Source organism: Ramularia collo-cygni, assembly GCF_900074925.1.
Source record: "Ramularia collo-cygni strain URUG2 genome assembly, contig: RCC_scaffold07, whole genome shotgun sequence".
NCBI classification, from domain to species: Eukaryota; Fungi; Ascomycota; class Dothideomycetes; order Mycosphaerellales; family Mycosphaerellaceae; genus Ramularia; species Ramularia collo-cygni.
Window position 1 is genome coordinate 351298 of NW_019716261.1, and position 15097 is coordinate 366394.

General features: G+C 50.6%; 6 protein-coding genes and 1 non-coding gene; 6 read left to right on the top strand and 1 right to left on the bottom strand.

The window, feature by feature from the left end:
• Nucleotides 1–304: 304 nt before the first annotated feature.
• Nucleotides 305–1327, top strand: RCC_05097 (probable 60S acidic ribosomal protein P0; the record flags this gene model as incomplete). XM_023770373.1 has 2 exons in its annotated part: nt 305–478; nt 560–1327. 2 exons carry the CDS (start codon nt 305–307, stop codon nt 1325–1327), a joined length of 942 nt encoding a protein of 313 aa, XP_023626141.1.
• Nucleotides 1328–1638: 311 nt separating this feature from the next.
• On the bottom strand, nt 1639–2685 carry RCC_05098 (uncharacterized protein; the record flags this gene model as incomplete). The annotated part of the gene is made up of 1 exon (XM_023770374.1): nt 1639–2685. The coding sequence occupies one exon, from the start codon at nt 2683–2685 to the stop codon at nt 1639–1641; it is 1047 nt and encodes a 348-aa protein (XP_023626142.1).
• Nucleotides 2686–3305: 620 nt separating this feature from the next.
• RCC_05099 (uncharacterized protein) lies at nt 3306–4745 on the top strand (the record flags this gene model as incomplete). The annotated part of the gene is made up of 1 exon (XM_023770375.1): nt 3306–4745. One exon carries the CDS (start codon nt 3306–3308, stop codon nt 4743–4745), a length of 1440 nt encoding a protein of 479 aa, XP_023626143.1.
• A 515-nt stretch (nt 4746–5260) lies between these two features.
• On the top strand, nt 5261–5340 carry tRNA. One transcript is given in 2 exon segments: nt 5261–5296; nt 5306–5340. It is a non-coding gene; the product is annotated as a tRNA-Gly (tRNA).
• Nucleotides 5341–6890: 1550 nt separating this feature from the next.
• On the top strand, nt 6891–7331 carry RCC_05100 (uncharacterized protein; the record flags this gene model as incomplete). Its single annotated transcript, XM_023770376.1, has 1 exon — nt 6891–7331. The coding sequence occupies one exon, from the start codon at nt 6891–6893 to the stop codon at nt 7329–7331; it is 441 nt and encodes a 146-aa protein (XP_023626144.1).
• A 2108-nt stretch (nt 7332–9439) lies between these two features.
• RCC_05101 (uncharacterized protein) lies at nt 9440–9724 on the top strand (the record flags this gene model as incomplete). Its single annotated transcript, XM_023770377.1, has 1 exon — nt 9440–9724. One exon carries the CDS (start codon nt 9440–9442, stop codon nt 9722–9724), a length of 285 nt encoding a protein of 94 aa, XP_023626145.1.
• Nucleotides 9725–11250: 1526 nt separating this feature from the next.
• On the top strand, nt 11251–12398 carry RCC_05102 (related to C2H2 conidiation transcription factor FlbC; the record flags this gene model as incomplete). XM_023770378.1 has 4 exons in its annotated part: nt 11251–11479; nt 11537–11672; nt 11757–12226; nt 12277–12398. 4 exons carry the CDS (start codon nt 11251–11253, stop codon nt 12396–12398), a joined length of 957 nt encoding a protein of 318 aa, XP_023626146.1.
• Between the last annotated feature and the right edge of the window lie 2699 nt (nt 12399–15097).

Genomic DNA, 15097 nt, shown 5'->3' on the forward strand with positions numbered 1-15097 from the left:
GACGACCACGCTTACGGAAAGTTAGCTATGACCACCACAACAAGCAGTGTTGTGGGAAGCTAACAAGAGAAGTGATGATGAAGAGAAGTGATGTTGAAGACAAGTGATGTTGAAGACAAGTAATGCGGAAGAGAGGTGATGCTGAGGCTGAAGCGGGGCGTGCCAAGAATACTGCCTGACGGACACTCCCGCCGTCCCGCTCCCGCTCTGGAAATTCCATACTCATTTCGAGCTTCAGCACGAGGAATCCGCTCAACATCACCAACTACCCAAAGTCCTTAAATACTATATCGCAACCGTCGATATGGGTGGCAAATCAGCAACCAAGGCCGGCTACTTCGACAAGCTCAAGGGCTTGCTCGAGKAGTACAAGTCCATCTTCATCGTCACCGTCGACAATGTCTCGTCGCAGCAGATGCACGAGATCCGTCAGTCGCTCCGCGGMGAGTCGGTCGTGTTGATGGGCAAGAACACCATGGTATGTTAGAGGAGGGGAGATGTTTCCCGCTATCCTCCATCATCCACCACCCACCAGCGCTGACCATCCCCCTTCTTCCAGGTTCGCCGTGCGCTCAAGACCTTCATCGGAGACTTCCCCGAGTACGAGCGCCTCCTCCCTCACGTCAAGGGCAACGTTGGGTTCATCTTCACCAACTCCGACCTCAAGGAGACCCGTAACAAGATCTTGGCCAACCGTGTCGCCGCGCCTGCCCGTGCTGGTGCCGTCGCTCCCGACGATGTCTTCGTCCCGGCCGGAAACACCGGCATGGAGCCCGGTAAGACTTCTTTCTTCCAGGCTCTCGGTGTCCCCACCAAGATTGCTCGTGGTACCATTGAAATCACCAGCGACTTGAAGCTCGTCACCGCCGGCTCCAAGGTCGGTCCTTCCGAGGCCACCCTCCTCAACATGCTGAACATCTCTCCCTTCACCTACGGCATGGGCATCTACCAGATCTACGATCAGGGTCAGACGTTCGAGTCCAGCGTGTTGRACATTGAGGAGTCTCAGCTTCTCAAGGCCTTCAGCTCGGCCATCACCACCGTTGCCTCGCTCTCCTTGGCGCTCAACTTCCCAACTCTCCCATCCGTCATGCACAGCTTGGTCAACACCTACAAGAAGGCCATCTCCTTGGCCATTGAGACCGACTACGAGTGGGAGGCCATTCACGAGCTCAAGGACCGCATCAAGAACCCAGACGCCTATGCTTCATCTGCACCAGCTGCTGCTGCCACCACTGAGGCTGCTGCCGATGCCCCTGCTGCCGCCAAGGAGGAGGAGAAGGAGGAGTCTGAGGATGAGGACATGGGCTTCGGTCTCTTCGACTAAGCGCTGTCGGGAAAGATGTGGGATGATTGTCGTGTGGAAAAGATGATACTGTCTCTCTGAGAGGCCTTGTCGGTCCAGACTACAAGGTATGTTGTTTGATACCCCTCGCATACCCCATCCATCTGAATGATGAATCATTTTTAACCCTGAGCTCGCTCAATGAGGACCAAAACGCAACAACAACACTCTAATTTTTTCCTGACACTCCCAACACAAATCACGCTTATTCGATCACCATCACAAATGATCAAGAGCTAACGTGTGAATCATAGGTACTTGGAGACATACAGAGAACTTATACAGACGAACAATCAAACCCTTTCCAAATCCACCCTGATCCACTCCACTATCCACCCACTCCTGCCACCTATGCTCGTGCAGACTGCTGAACTTGCATCGTTGCCCACAAGAACATATGCGTGTGACATGTTGTTCACGCCGTCTTCCCATAGTCCTTGCATGTATTCTCTGAATAGTTTCGCCGTGATAGCTTTGGCGATGCCCTGCCCTCTATATTCAGGCTCAACATGCAAAGTCGTCACAGCCCCATCCAAACCAACAAATGCCCATGCCACGGGCTCACCCTTTGCATTACGAATTGCAAGCTGAGGCAGAATAGCAAGTGTCTTTTCCTGCCGCGGAATCTGCGTACGAGATCGCACCAGCGCGAAATCCGACGGCTGTAAATGTCCCCATTGAAGACCTTCTGGCAAGGGACTCGACGCTGGCAGCGAGTCGGGAAGGGAGGAGAAGATGTAAAAGTGATTGGGAGCTCCCCATTCACTAGCGCCCAAACGATGGACAATCGCTGCCGTCTTCTCGTGAACTGCACCTAGGAGGATAATGAATGGGTTTTGGAGATGTGCAATGTAATCCCCATGCGTCTGACCCGAGGTGTCTTTATCGTTGGTACTAGCAATACCGTCTTCAATGGCTTGAATCGCAGCTTCTGCAGCTAGAGCATGTTGATGGCGAGATTCCGGGAGTGGGAGGTTTTTGATACATTGGAGGAGATTTCTAATCAGGTCATTTTGCACCTCTTCTTGGCCTGGAGTGGAGGGGATGGGATCTGCTTCCCACGAGCAAAAAATCCAGAGTTCTGTTTCTGGGCGCGAGGAGCGGTCGAGGAAGGTTAGGTACCATTGATCTTTTTTGTTGGAGGCTAGGCGGATATCTAGAGTGGGGAAGTTGGTGAGGAGGAGTGTCTCGGGGAAGAATTGTCCGAATTGTAGTCTTCTGTAGAGAGCTAGTGAGGTGGGTAGGAATGGACGGAGAATGTCGAGGGCGAGAGATATGGTTTCTTTTCCGGATGGACCGGACAGAGCATGGCTGTAGACTCCTTGGGAGTGGGAATTCATCTTGATCTTTTGAAGATGTATTGGAATTGTATGTTGAACTTTGTTTTGAGGATGAAGGAGAGTGATGTGTGTGAGTCAAAGATCTCATCAGGGGGGATCTGCACAAGCGGCGTCGGATACCTATGCAATCTACATGTTCTAGAATCGCGTTGAAGATTGAGCACTGAGCGACCTACCTCGACGCAGCGTCTACAGCAGACAAGTCGGTCGTCTTTAACTTCTTGAACATGTTCCCGATGCCGCGATGGAGAAGAGGAAAGAGTCAAAGACATGTGGACATGGAATGCCATGTCGCGCTRACCAGATACAGATATGCGTCAAGGAGTCATGAAATTTGTCTGGCAAAATGATCATCCGCTGCATCAACACCGACGCTATCAATATCTTCACTCCGTTGCGCCAGAGGTGGGAAATAATACGACTTAATCCAGGACTTCAAACGACGTCGTCCGTCTCAGAAAAACTCACTTTCCATCTCATTCATGCCTTTGAGCGTCATACCACGACATTATCAGCGTCACTGGGACTGGCCACGGAAAATCCATACTTGTCAATTCCCGGAGCCTCGAAGGGTACGATAGTACTTTCCGAATCAAGTCCAGAAAGCACACCGCGATCTCATGTCTGATCCACATGGAATCCCCAAGCCAAGCGGACTTCGCCCAGTGAAGACAGCGACAGAATCCCAAACAATCTGGTCCATCATTCCCGAGCGCGAGTTCCGACAGAATCTCGTCACGCTCGAGAGGCGCACAAATGCCGTCCCCATAGCCGTGTTGAATTCTTCTGTGGTTGAAGATGGTCCTACAGAATTCGGGACTTTGCCTCTGAGCATCGAAAGATCTTTGGCGGATGATCTCGCCTATCTCGCTGCCGTGACGGAGGGAGCACAGAGCGTTGCTGCCGTTTGTCTTGAGCAACATGTTGGTGCGAAGAAGCTTGTGGTGAGAGTCGCGGGGATGGACGTGGTGGACCAGAAGGTTCGAGATATGTTGAGCGGAATCGCTGCCGTGTTGGAAAGTGCCGCGTTTGCGGAAGATGTATCGGATTGGGAAGAGAGAGTCTTTGCGATGATTATTGAGCAGCATTCTCAGAAGCTCCTTGGGCGAATGCGGTCCGTTAAATGGACGAAACCGGCTTACCTGAGGAGGACGCATAAGAAGCCTCTTGTCAAAGATTTTGAGAATGTGGCACATCGAGTTCAGCATGTGTACCCGAGAAAAGGAGAGTGGAAGGTCAGGAAAACGTTGGCGGGCGTCATTGCGGCTTTGAGTAAAGAGTACGAGAGGTTTGAGAGTGGAGCTTTCAAGGATGAGTTGCTGCAGGAGTTATATCGGCTTGTCAAGGCTACATATGACTTTTGCATGGTATTCGAGGTGAGAGATTTCGCGTCGAGGATTGCAAGTATTGATGGCCCAACACCACAAATTGCAGCCGCGGTGAAGACATTAAGACAGCTGGAGAAGATTGGAGCGTACTGGAGAATCGCCAAGGATCTGATCACAACAGCGAAGAAATTCCCGGATTCCTTTCGCCGTGTCGAGTTGGAGTATGTAATCCCATACGCCGAGGCCGAGACGGACATTGCCTATGAGAGCTGGGCCAAGATCATGCATGTGCATGCCGAGGTGCAGCTGATGGTCGAGTACGCAATACGGCAACAGAGGGTTGCATTGCAGTCTGGCGATGAAGTCTCTGGAAGCACCATCATCTGGCCGCGCACAATTGGCACGAGCAAGTATCTTTGCTATCTCTGTTATCTATTCATGCGAGAGCATGGCGGTTTCGGACAGGATCTGAGTTCGCATGGGAGGTTGTTCGATCAGTGGACTGTGCCGGATCTACGGGAATATGACTCTGGGACGAGAGATAAGCTGGCAGATGTGCTGTGCAAAGTGAATCAGTGCGTGGAGAACCAGATCGCCGATCTTCGTAGAGATGTCGTCTGGCGACCTGAGCCGATGACGAGTCGACAGAACCTATTGGGTTGTGGCGATGAGGTAGAGAAGGATGATGGTACGGCAGTCGAGGAACTTGAGCAGAAGTTGTCCGCATTGTGAAGGAGAGGAAGACGCCGGTCTGCCCTGTCCTACGACCGGTGAAATCAAATACTTTCTACAATAACAACAGCACGATCAAGGAGAAATCATTCAACAAGGAATTCGACCCTCCATACTCAGCTCTCCCCAAGGTCGCATCATTTTGTTACTTGCAACTACCTATCACAAGCCACAGCACTATCGTCAATTCACCGCAAAGAGCGACATCAATCTTTCAAATCTACCAGCCCTTGTCCAGCAAAAGGCACTCATCTCTCATWCTCTCGACCAGAATCTTGATACTTCCAAACCCATCGGTATTAAAGGTTGCCGTCCTAGCTACAGCTTCCCAGCCGCTACTTTTCAGGAAGACTTCCATGGATGTTCAAGCAAAAGACACGACTTAGATATGTACCTAATTGCTTTCTATTACAAAGCGGTGCTGTTTGTGTTGAATGAAACAGCACCTCGCCTTGCGGAACAATTCTGGTGATGTTCATAAACGCTGAGATAAACTCCACTCATATCCCATCACAGCTTCAGTGGTTTAGTGGTAAAATTAATCGTTGCCATGTGCATGATCGATTAGCCCCGTGTTCGATTCACGGCTGATGCATTCATACCATAAGCGCACTGGTGTCAATTGCGATTGAGGGTGGGTTAAAATCCCATCTATACAGCTGATTTTTTTTTTTGAGTTTTTGCCAAGACCCCTTTTTCGCCGCACCCAGCAATTTGCATGCGTGTTGGTGAGGCCAGGGCGGGAGGGTATGTTCATTCTCCACATGAGAGATTGGAACGTCCTCTAACAAAAGGTGTAGTTTGGTTGACGGCTGATACATTCATACCAATAATCGCGCTGGAATCAGTTGTGATTGGGGTTGGGTTTGAATCCCAACCATGTAGCTCTTCTCTGTCCTCCTGGTCAGAATCCCGTTCATACAGCTCTCTTTTTCTTGGAGCTTTTTGCTAATTTTTTCAGACTTGCATGAATCATCAGGGGTCTGAACTCCTTTAAAGCCAATTCGGCGCTAGCGATCCACATCGCTTCCAAATGTCAGCTCCAAATACCTTCCATAGGTATTGCTTTCTGATGTCAGCTCCACATACCTTACATATTGCTCACAGATGTCAGCTCCAAATACCTTTCACAAATGATTCTTGGTTTGAAGTCGAATTGTGTATACTGGTATTCCTTACAGCGGCAACGCAACTCAGCATCTTGCCCGAGCTTCCCAAGCCATGCTGGTCTTCGCAGGTAGAGCAAAACACAAATRACCCATCCCTAACAAGCTGGCCCAGTCAGAAGGCAACCAAGGACTGAACCTTTCTCAATGGCGGCCTCTGCTCATACTTACATCTCAATGCCTAGTAGCGAACTGCAAAGAAGACTACATACCTATCCTCATCCCTCCCATCTTTCTTCTTCATTCAGCACTCGCCTTTCGTCTAGCCACCTGGATCTCTCTTCTTCCTCCTTTTCAACTCACGCAACGGCTTGCAACTCTGACAACGCCTGTCTACTGTTACCATTCCAATTGCTTGAAGCTCATCGCGTTTTCCTCCCTTCATCTATCGTGTCACTCATCAAACCACAGAAAGAAATAGGAAAAGGCTTCCAACCTCCCCTTGTCCACAGATCGGACATTTTGCCCGACATTACCCAACATGGCTACTACCCCAGACCGGAGCGAAGATTCGCTTTCAAAGATACAACTCGCGATGGCAACTGGAGCTGACCTTGCCAACAGTCTAAAAGACCCTTTTCAAAACTGAGACATCCCGTGAAAAATTCAGAAACAGAGTTGAAAGACGTAGTGAAGAGACAGCCTCGTTTCAACTCCTACAAGAAAAGCGATTTGATTACTGGCATTCTCGATCCCTTTGCGCACGCACAGAAGTTTTTCAAGGAAGTTGATGCATAATCTAGAGTTGAAAAACTTGCAGCCGTCTCGCATCTTGCTCAAGAATTTCGATTTTTCTTCCTCTCGACCATAAAGGACTCCCGAGCAGCTTGGGACTTTCGAGACAGCAAATTTACAGTTACCGACTCCGCCGGCGCCAACACCACTACATCAAAAAGACAACGATCCATCTATTACGCGGCCGCCTCCTCTGCAGCCCTCGACATCGAAGCAGCATACCACTCGAGACCATAATCCTATCATGACGGCGTCTGGTTCCATCGTGGGTGACTTTGACCTTGCATCACTACGGGCGATGTCGAACAGGTCTTCGAACAAGGCTCCGGTGATTCCATCCGCTCAGTCGACCAGTACCGGCAACATTCCAGCTACCACCTCGTTTGCCACGATGACCAATGCCAATCCTATGGCTCCTGCTATTGAACGCTCGTCAAATACAACTTCGTCGATAGCTAGCCATAACTGCAGATCTATTACAGTCCTCCCGAATGTGAAGTCTTCATGTCAAACCGCCATTTTCGCCCATCCCACATTCTACACCTGTATTGACCTTACTGTCTTTAACTGGTTAACGAGGAGTGGCATAGAGCCCAAGTTCCCGAGGGCGGGGGAATTCAAGGAAAGCGACATTAACAACTACAACACGTTCACCGCAGAGAAGAAGGATGTACTACGGAGGTAAGGCGCGTAGACAAAGCCGATTACATCCTCGAAGCCTACGACGATCTCTTCTAGCACTATCCTTTTATTTGTCCATACTACCATATCCTAGATCTTGGATTATCCGGCGTTCGTTCCGTCGTAGAGCACTTAGAAGGCTATAGTCCAAAATATAACCAGAGCAAGACGCTATATAATAGCCGCTAGAAATTCAAGGTACCAGAGGAGATGGCATAGTATACGTACGTTGGCGACGAAGGATATGACCGCGAATAGCAACGTTCTGTAATAGAAAGAAATTACACATCCAAGTCGTGTCTTTTGTTGTGTGATGTCCAATACAAACTCTATCAACTTTCTTTCCGGCGACCTTATGAATTAGGCGATGCATCCTTTATACAGACAGTAGGGGAGCCTTCACATTTAGTAAGGTCAGGGTCAGAGGGTCGAATAGATAGCATCGGATTCATTTGACTCCACAGCCCCATCGAAGGCCTTTGAAAATGTTTTGATAGTCGTAGCAGTTGAACATTCCGTGCTCATCATATAGCGGATGGCGAGCGACATCTCTAAGGTGCGGCACAGTCATCTGCGCTGGTGGAGAGCGGTATACATTCCACCAGGAAGCAGGATTATCGTTGGTCATTCGTAGTCGGGCATACTCACTAATACAGCACCTTGACAGAAGCGAACGCTCGCGGAAATGTAGCTCAGAATGAAGCACATGAGCTTGCGTTTGTCCTAGACAAATGTGCGGGGAGGGAGAGTATGGGATACAAATCTCTGTGAATACCCCTCTCCTGTCCCTATCACCCACCGCAACAGTCCCCGGAGAAGTGCTCACTGCACTCGCTCGCGTCAGTAATGCCTCACTTCGTAAACTACAGCTCCAAGCTGTACGAGGTCGAAGGGGAGTAAAATTGGTACGCTTGCTTTTTGAGACATTGCAGCAGCGCAATCGCGAGAGAAAAGAAATTCGTAATGTAAAATATAAAATATACCTCTCGGTAGGGATGTGGAGGAGTTGGTGTAGTCGTAGCATGGTGCTAGCGACGCGATGCGAAGTCCCTTTTTGTGATAGATGCAGACCTAAGGAGCGTCGCACCATGTGTTAGCAGCCGTTGAGGCGTTGATCAGCAGTTCTTGAGGAGCTTTTTCCGAGTTTGTCCTCCTCTGCGCCGCATACCGAAAGTCTGTTTGAAAATCTGATCATTCTTGCTGGAGGCTTGGCCTTGGAGGTTGTTAATCCCGMCAGTGACTATTGGTGGGGCGGCTGTGCTAAGATGTGAATGCAAGTGATCGGCGATGTTGCGTTATCCGCCATGGCGAAGCGACGTGGAGTCCACGAACGGGCAGACAAGGCGTGGACAAGTAGCCGCTCAAGAGATAACATGGAGAGAAGAAGTTGTCTTAGATTGGCGCATGATGAGGAGGACTGAAAGGGTCTCGCCGCCGGCGGAATGGTTGCAAAGGCATCCAGTGCTGGCGCCTACTCTCAGCAATGATCTCGAGCCYGTGGAGTTCGGTAAAGGGATGATGGATGTTCCCCAGAAAACCTCTTGAGTCATGAGATGCGCCGTGCGTGCGCCAAAGCCGATGCCGTTTGCAAGGTTTGACGGGTGCCGTTGCTGGCTCTTGTGCCAGAGTTCGAAATTCCAACCGCTTGTGGCACGAGCTTTTTACTTTTCCTCAGAGATTCATGACTCTGAAGGTGAGCGAGTCGTGGCAGATGATGCGACTGTTGTGATCCTTCTAGATCACACCGCACATTGTAGCCTCGGATGTCAAGTAACGGTGATTTTTTGGAAGGATGCAAGCGCTACACAGCCGCGTCGAAGCCGAAAACAGCATGAGCCAGCAGACTGCTTTTGCTGAAAGTCGGATCGGGAAGTTGCAGCGCCCATCCCTTGTCGTCAACAATAGGCATTAGAGTTCGATCTATGCATAAGCATAAGAGGGCTTCGGTCTAGCCGAAATTTCAGACCAGAGATTGGCTGTTCGTCCTATGGACGCCTCAAGCCTTCACCATCGGATCATCGATGCCGGATGAGCAGAGCTTGCGTGAGGGCTTGCGCCTCGAAATGGTAGGCTGCACCATGATTTCCCAGTGGCGAAATCCCTCGAGCCACCATGATCTTGGTACCTGCGGAGCGCGACGAGTGGCGCGCGCTAGAGAGGCGGGAGGGAAAGGAGAGGGGAGGAAGAGACAGTACCGAGGTGCGCCGAGCGAACGGGGGTATCCCTTCACGAAACAGAGGAGCAATGCGTGGAGAGCTGGAGCTGGACTGGACTGGACTACTGGACAGGCACAGATGCGATACACGCAATGATGAAAGCGGAAATAGTACGGTGACGGGACCTTTAGCAGGAGCCGTGGAAAGAGGAGGTGGACGGAGTCTGGACGCACTAAGGTGAAGCGAAGCGATTGGCCCGGCCGATCGCACGTCGCATCGATCGGACCCACCTTTCTGGCGACGAGGACGAGGAGTGCGCACACACAGAAACAACGCGAGCTGAACCCTCGGCAAGGCAAGTGCGGTGGATGGCGCGACGGAGCTGGCGGTTGAACTGCGAGCGTTGGAGATGCCGCACACGCACAACCTTAGCTCAACGGGATAGAAAGCTCCCTGGTGGTGAAGAGTGATTCGCCATCATTTGCAGCGCCGGTGGGAGCATTTTGAGCTCACCACAGGTACGGAGAGACTTTCGCAGAGCGCGACACGGCATGGCCACATCCAACTGGTGGTGACTGGCAGGAGTTGGCTCGGGTGTCGGCGATCCGGGACCAGCGAGGCTAGTTCTAAAGTGTGCGGTGCTGTGGGCGACATGAACGCCATCCGCGCTGGCTCGAGACAAGAGGCCGCCGCGCCGTGAGTGGACGCAGGTAAGCTATGGGTAACCTACGTGGGCACTGGCCTCGACCAAGCTTGTCGCCGAGGACGGGAGATTGGCAGCAGAGACGCCTCCTCTTCACCAGCAGGCGAGAGTCTAAATTCCCGCGAGCGTGCGCTGTGACTTGTGGACGGAGGAAGCAAGCGATTCATGGATGAGGGAGCCCACCCCAAATGACGCAGGGTAGAATTCGGCGCTAGTGATGCGCGCCTGAAAGAAAGGGTCGGTGCGCTGGAGTGGAGGGCGAGCTCGCCGTTCGGGCGGTGGGACTGGAGGATCTGGCATTTTTCCTGTGTAGTGCCTCGCCGGTGGCTTGCAGGCTTGCAGCAGGGGACCTTTGGGCGCAGGCGCTCCACGCCGTCATTCTTCAAACCGTGTGCGCACGCCGAACACATATCATCCTCGCCCATCCGTGCAAGATCTGCATCTGATCTTCAATCGATTGCCCTTTCCAAGCATCCCATACCCCAGCACCACATCTCTTTGGGCCGCAACCCTCCATCAATAATTGATTCGACTCTGTCCATTCMACCATCGGGCACGCATCATAGCCCACCGCAGACACCCACCCACGCCAGGTCCCTCTGCTGCAGCTGCAGCATCAACACCCGCAAACAAACGCAGTCTCCGCATTGATTGCGTCAAAGCAGCTCAACCGCACCGCAACCTGAAACATCTGCCCGCTGTCCTCGACGGCTCGCGAATCCGGCGCTCTAGCTGCATATCGCGCTCCCCTCTGGCCACTGACAGCCGCCGTCCGTCCACCAGGAACTGGCCAACCGTTGGATCGGCATTCGAGGGGTGTCTTGCCCGTGCTCAATCTTCGGATCCTCCCAGCCTCGAGGAACGGCACCACATAAGCACGCTGATCCCGCGCATCCTCAAGGACGGATCGCCCTCTCCACGTTGTCGATACTCTTGCACCCAGCGTTGATCTCTCCACACCCACCGGCAGGGCTAACATTGGCGCTTCGTCTGCTACAACGACTGCAACGCATCTTCACGTTACCACCCCACCGTCCCCAACGACGCCCACCACCATGGCAACAATGGCCGTCGACAACCKACAGCAACCCCAGTTCAGCCCTATCGGCTACGAGCAGATGAGATACTCCAACGCACCGCAGTTTACGAATCCTTGGGTGTCTGGAGCTTCCAACCAGAGTCAGGCGTATGCCACCTCGATGCCTCATGGCACCGACTCTCGCTACGTCCAGACACCCAACGTTTCTGCTGCGTACGCTGGTGGCCAAGTCTCCGCTCCCGCCATGGCATCAGGTATTCTTCAAGTGGACCCAGCCCTATTCGATCAGACCGGCTTACAACTCACCCAAGATGCCATGAGTGCTCCCAGACCGTACGGTGCTTCCTACTCATCCGCAGCACCACCTGCAGCGACATATGCTCCCACGTCTGCCCCACAGTACGCGTCTGCATATGGATACCAAGGAGACAGGCGCTCTTCGCACCCGTCAGTAGCTTCCAGCATGTTCCTAGGCGCTCCAGTCGAGGCTCAGAAGTTTCGCCAGAGCTCCATGTCTGACTTTAACAACAGAATGAACTCGGCCTCGGAAGCAGAGCGCCAAAGTTTCAGTGATGCACTCGATGCCAGTCGGGGCATGGTTGCAATGAGCCAGTCAGACATTACCCCACGCAACATCTACGGTGCCTCCAGCGCAGGCAGACCTACGACAGACGCCTACGGCTTTCCAAATGGTCATTCCTCCCACTCTTCGATCTCGTCGGCCAGCACCTACCCGACCTATTACAACAGCTCCGTCAGCGACGCCTCCGTGGGTGATTACAGTTCCGCCAACGAAGAAATGACAAACTCGCGGACACTTCCCAGACCCCACGGCCTTCCCAATGGAAGCATGCCACCAGCACCACAGTCCATGATGAACCAGTTCAGTTCCAAGGTTTCATCCAGCTCGCAAAAGAAGCACAAGTGTAAAATCTGCGACAAGCGGTTCACCCGCCCGAGTTCATTGCAAACTCACATGTACAGTCACACCGGAGAGAAGCGTGAGTAACATCGCAGTGATGAATTATCTACATTCACTGACATTTCATAGCATTTGCATGTGATGTCGATGGCTGTGGCCGCCACTTCTCTGTCGTCTCCAACCTCAGGAGACATCGTAAAGTCCACAAAGGCGAGGGCACCGATCCCACATCCCCCGAAGAGGACGAATGAACGAATTAATGCTTGATATTGTGCATAAATTGGGACAAGTCATGGAAATTGACTGGCGCATGGGAACTTTTCTTCTACAACGATCGCTTACTTTGATACCCCGTTTTCGCGTTTTGGACTCTGGAATACAGGGCCGGGTTTGGATTGTGGCAAGCGCCGCAGCAGGCGCTAAAGGGATTGATGAGCTGTACAGACTCTGTATGATTATACGGGACGGCACCTGGTAGAAAATAGGTGTCCGGTGCGCAATGCGMAAGAAAGCACCTGGCATGGTATGGTTACCTACTACAGATGTGGCTCCAGAGCCGGGAGATGGGAGGATGATATCTTCCATCCTTGCCGACGAAATACTACTTAATACCTCTCCATTGCCTCTGTTCACAGTTCACCATCGCAGCGACTCCATTGACATCTTGATTGAACACTTCGTTCAACTCCACTTACTGGCTCATATCCCACTTTGAGAGCATACTTTTACCGTTTTTGCCGGCGACTCTCTACCGCGAATCCCATCCATGTCAGTGGCGCGCCGATCTACAAGCACACAAGGATTTCGATTCGGCCCCAGTTGCACAGACACGCTCCATCGCGCCATCCCATCCTTTCCAGCAATAATCTCACCAATCAGTGCTCCTACAACACTAGATGCAAGATGCAGGGTCACATCGCGCTGAATGTGATGCAATGCAACCTGACCTCATGAGCATTTTACCTACCTTACCTTTTAGACCCTGTGATGGATGTTGTGACGCCGAGCATTTTTCATCTTCGTAGGTAGTCCGGGCACACCACCCACACATGGACGGCGGTGGGCATATCACCTCATCACACATGGTCTTGCACCACAAGCGACAAACGTGGTTGGTGGAACCTCGCACGCTTTTTCTAGTAGCACAACTACCTACGGCGTGTCGAACAGGTGCTTCCAACCTGGAGTTGCACGTGAGCCAGCTATGTTGAGCTACCTACTAGAACTACGTGGTGGCAAGGATGTGATGTGATGCCATCTCCACTTTCCGCGAAAAAAACGAACTATGTTCCTTCACACACACATTCTTCTTCGTCATCATCACGGCGAGTCAATAGATGTTGCCCACGACGTCGCTGCGCAACTGTTCCTGGATGCAGGGACTGTTGGCAGCGTGCTCTGGGCTGGTTTTTCTTTACCCACGAGCAGATACTTTACTCTTTGCCGAGAACGACAGAACTGTACCTACCTGTACACTACTCTTGTCATCCCTAACCTTCGAATCCACTCTGAATCTATCTTCTACTAATGACTTGTGCTAGCCTGTATATGCCCTAAGCAGTTGTGAATCGGAGACTCTCAGATGACAGGTCTGGCGTGCCATAGATCGGGCAGCCACATCGCATCACAGTGCATTGTCTCGCTTCGCATAGCAAGCACTACACTATAGGTTTTATCAAGTCAACTGTTACAAACCTCCGGACCTCCGTAGTCCACCTTTATATTAGACGATTATTCTTAATAAATCAGAACACTACTACTACGCACTTAAAACACGCCCTAAGTAGCTTAAAATCACCGCAATAGTTAATAGATTAAAGCTGCCTGTCCTTAATAAGGTATTACGACGCCTAGAGGATACCGACCTTAGTAATATAGCTATTACGGACTAAGTTAAAATAAGCCGAATAACTATCTACCGCATACGCATTTCTATAGACTTATTCGGCCTACCCTACCCTCTACGCGGATATACGCTTAGTCTACGGCCTTTACTATCTAATTACTACGTTCGAATAATGCTAGAGTAGCTCTTAGAATAGCTAATAGCGTACCTTAACGAAATGTAGTAGTATCTATAGGATAAATACGGTATATAGGCTTCTATACCTACTATCTATAGGGCTATATATAACGTAGGCTAGTTACGTAAGGTAGCGAAAAAACAACTACGTAAATAAAGCGAATTCCTTCGTATATACTAGCGTAACAAACGTAATACATAGCTAACTAACCGCATCTACTACATTAACGAGAGTATATAGAACGAACGCTATAGTTAGCGCAAATACGGTTAGAGTAAGAAGGGCGTTAACTACGTAGACTAATAACTATAGGACAGAAGTAAACGATAGAGTATCTTACTAGTAATAATACCGGACGGCTACCTACTAGGAACGTTAATCTATTAAGGCAGTATTACCGGAGACATTCTATATAAATAGCTAGAGGATACGGTTGCTCCTTAGTTAGCTGCTAGATAGTTACTAGTCCTTAATAATATATCTATATACTACGATATTCGCATTAAACGCCTCTGTTTAGATAATAGCATTTAGATTAAGTATCTACCTCCTTACTCTCCGGACTATAACCCTATCGAATAGTCCTTCTTAGTTCTAAAAGCGTTTGTTCGTCGCTATATTAAAGAGGCGGAAGGATTCGAGAGCTACTCTTACTTCCTTATATAGGTAATAAACGAGTATTATATAGATCCGGACGTTGTAGAGCGCTAGTTCTATTATAGTGGATTTCGAGCAATTAATTAAGTTAAGTCGATTGCCGCTATTAGAGCCGGCTCCTTATTAATTGCCCTTATTTATCCTTATCGCTTAGGCCTATAGCTCCTTATCTAAGGACGGTTCCGGCTCTAGTTTTAGCGACTGCTAATCGTACTACGACTACGAGGGTTATACAACTTCCTTAATTAACGTAATCCTTCCTTTAAGCG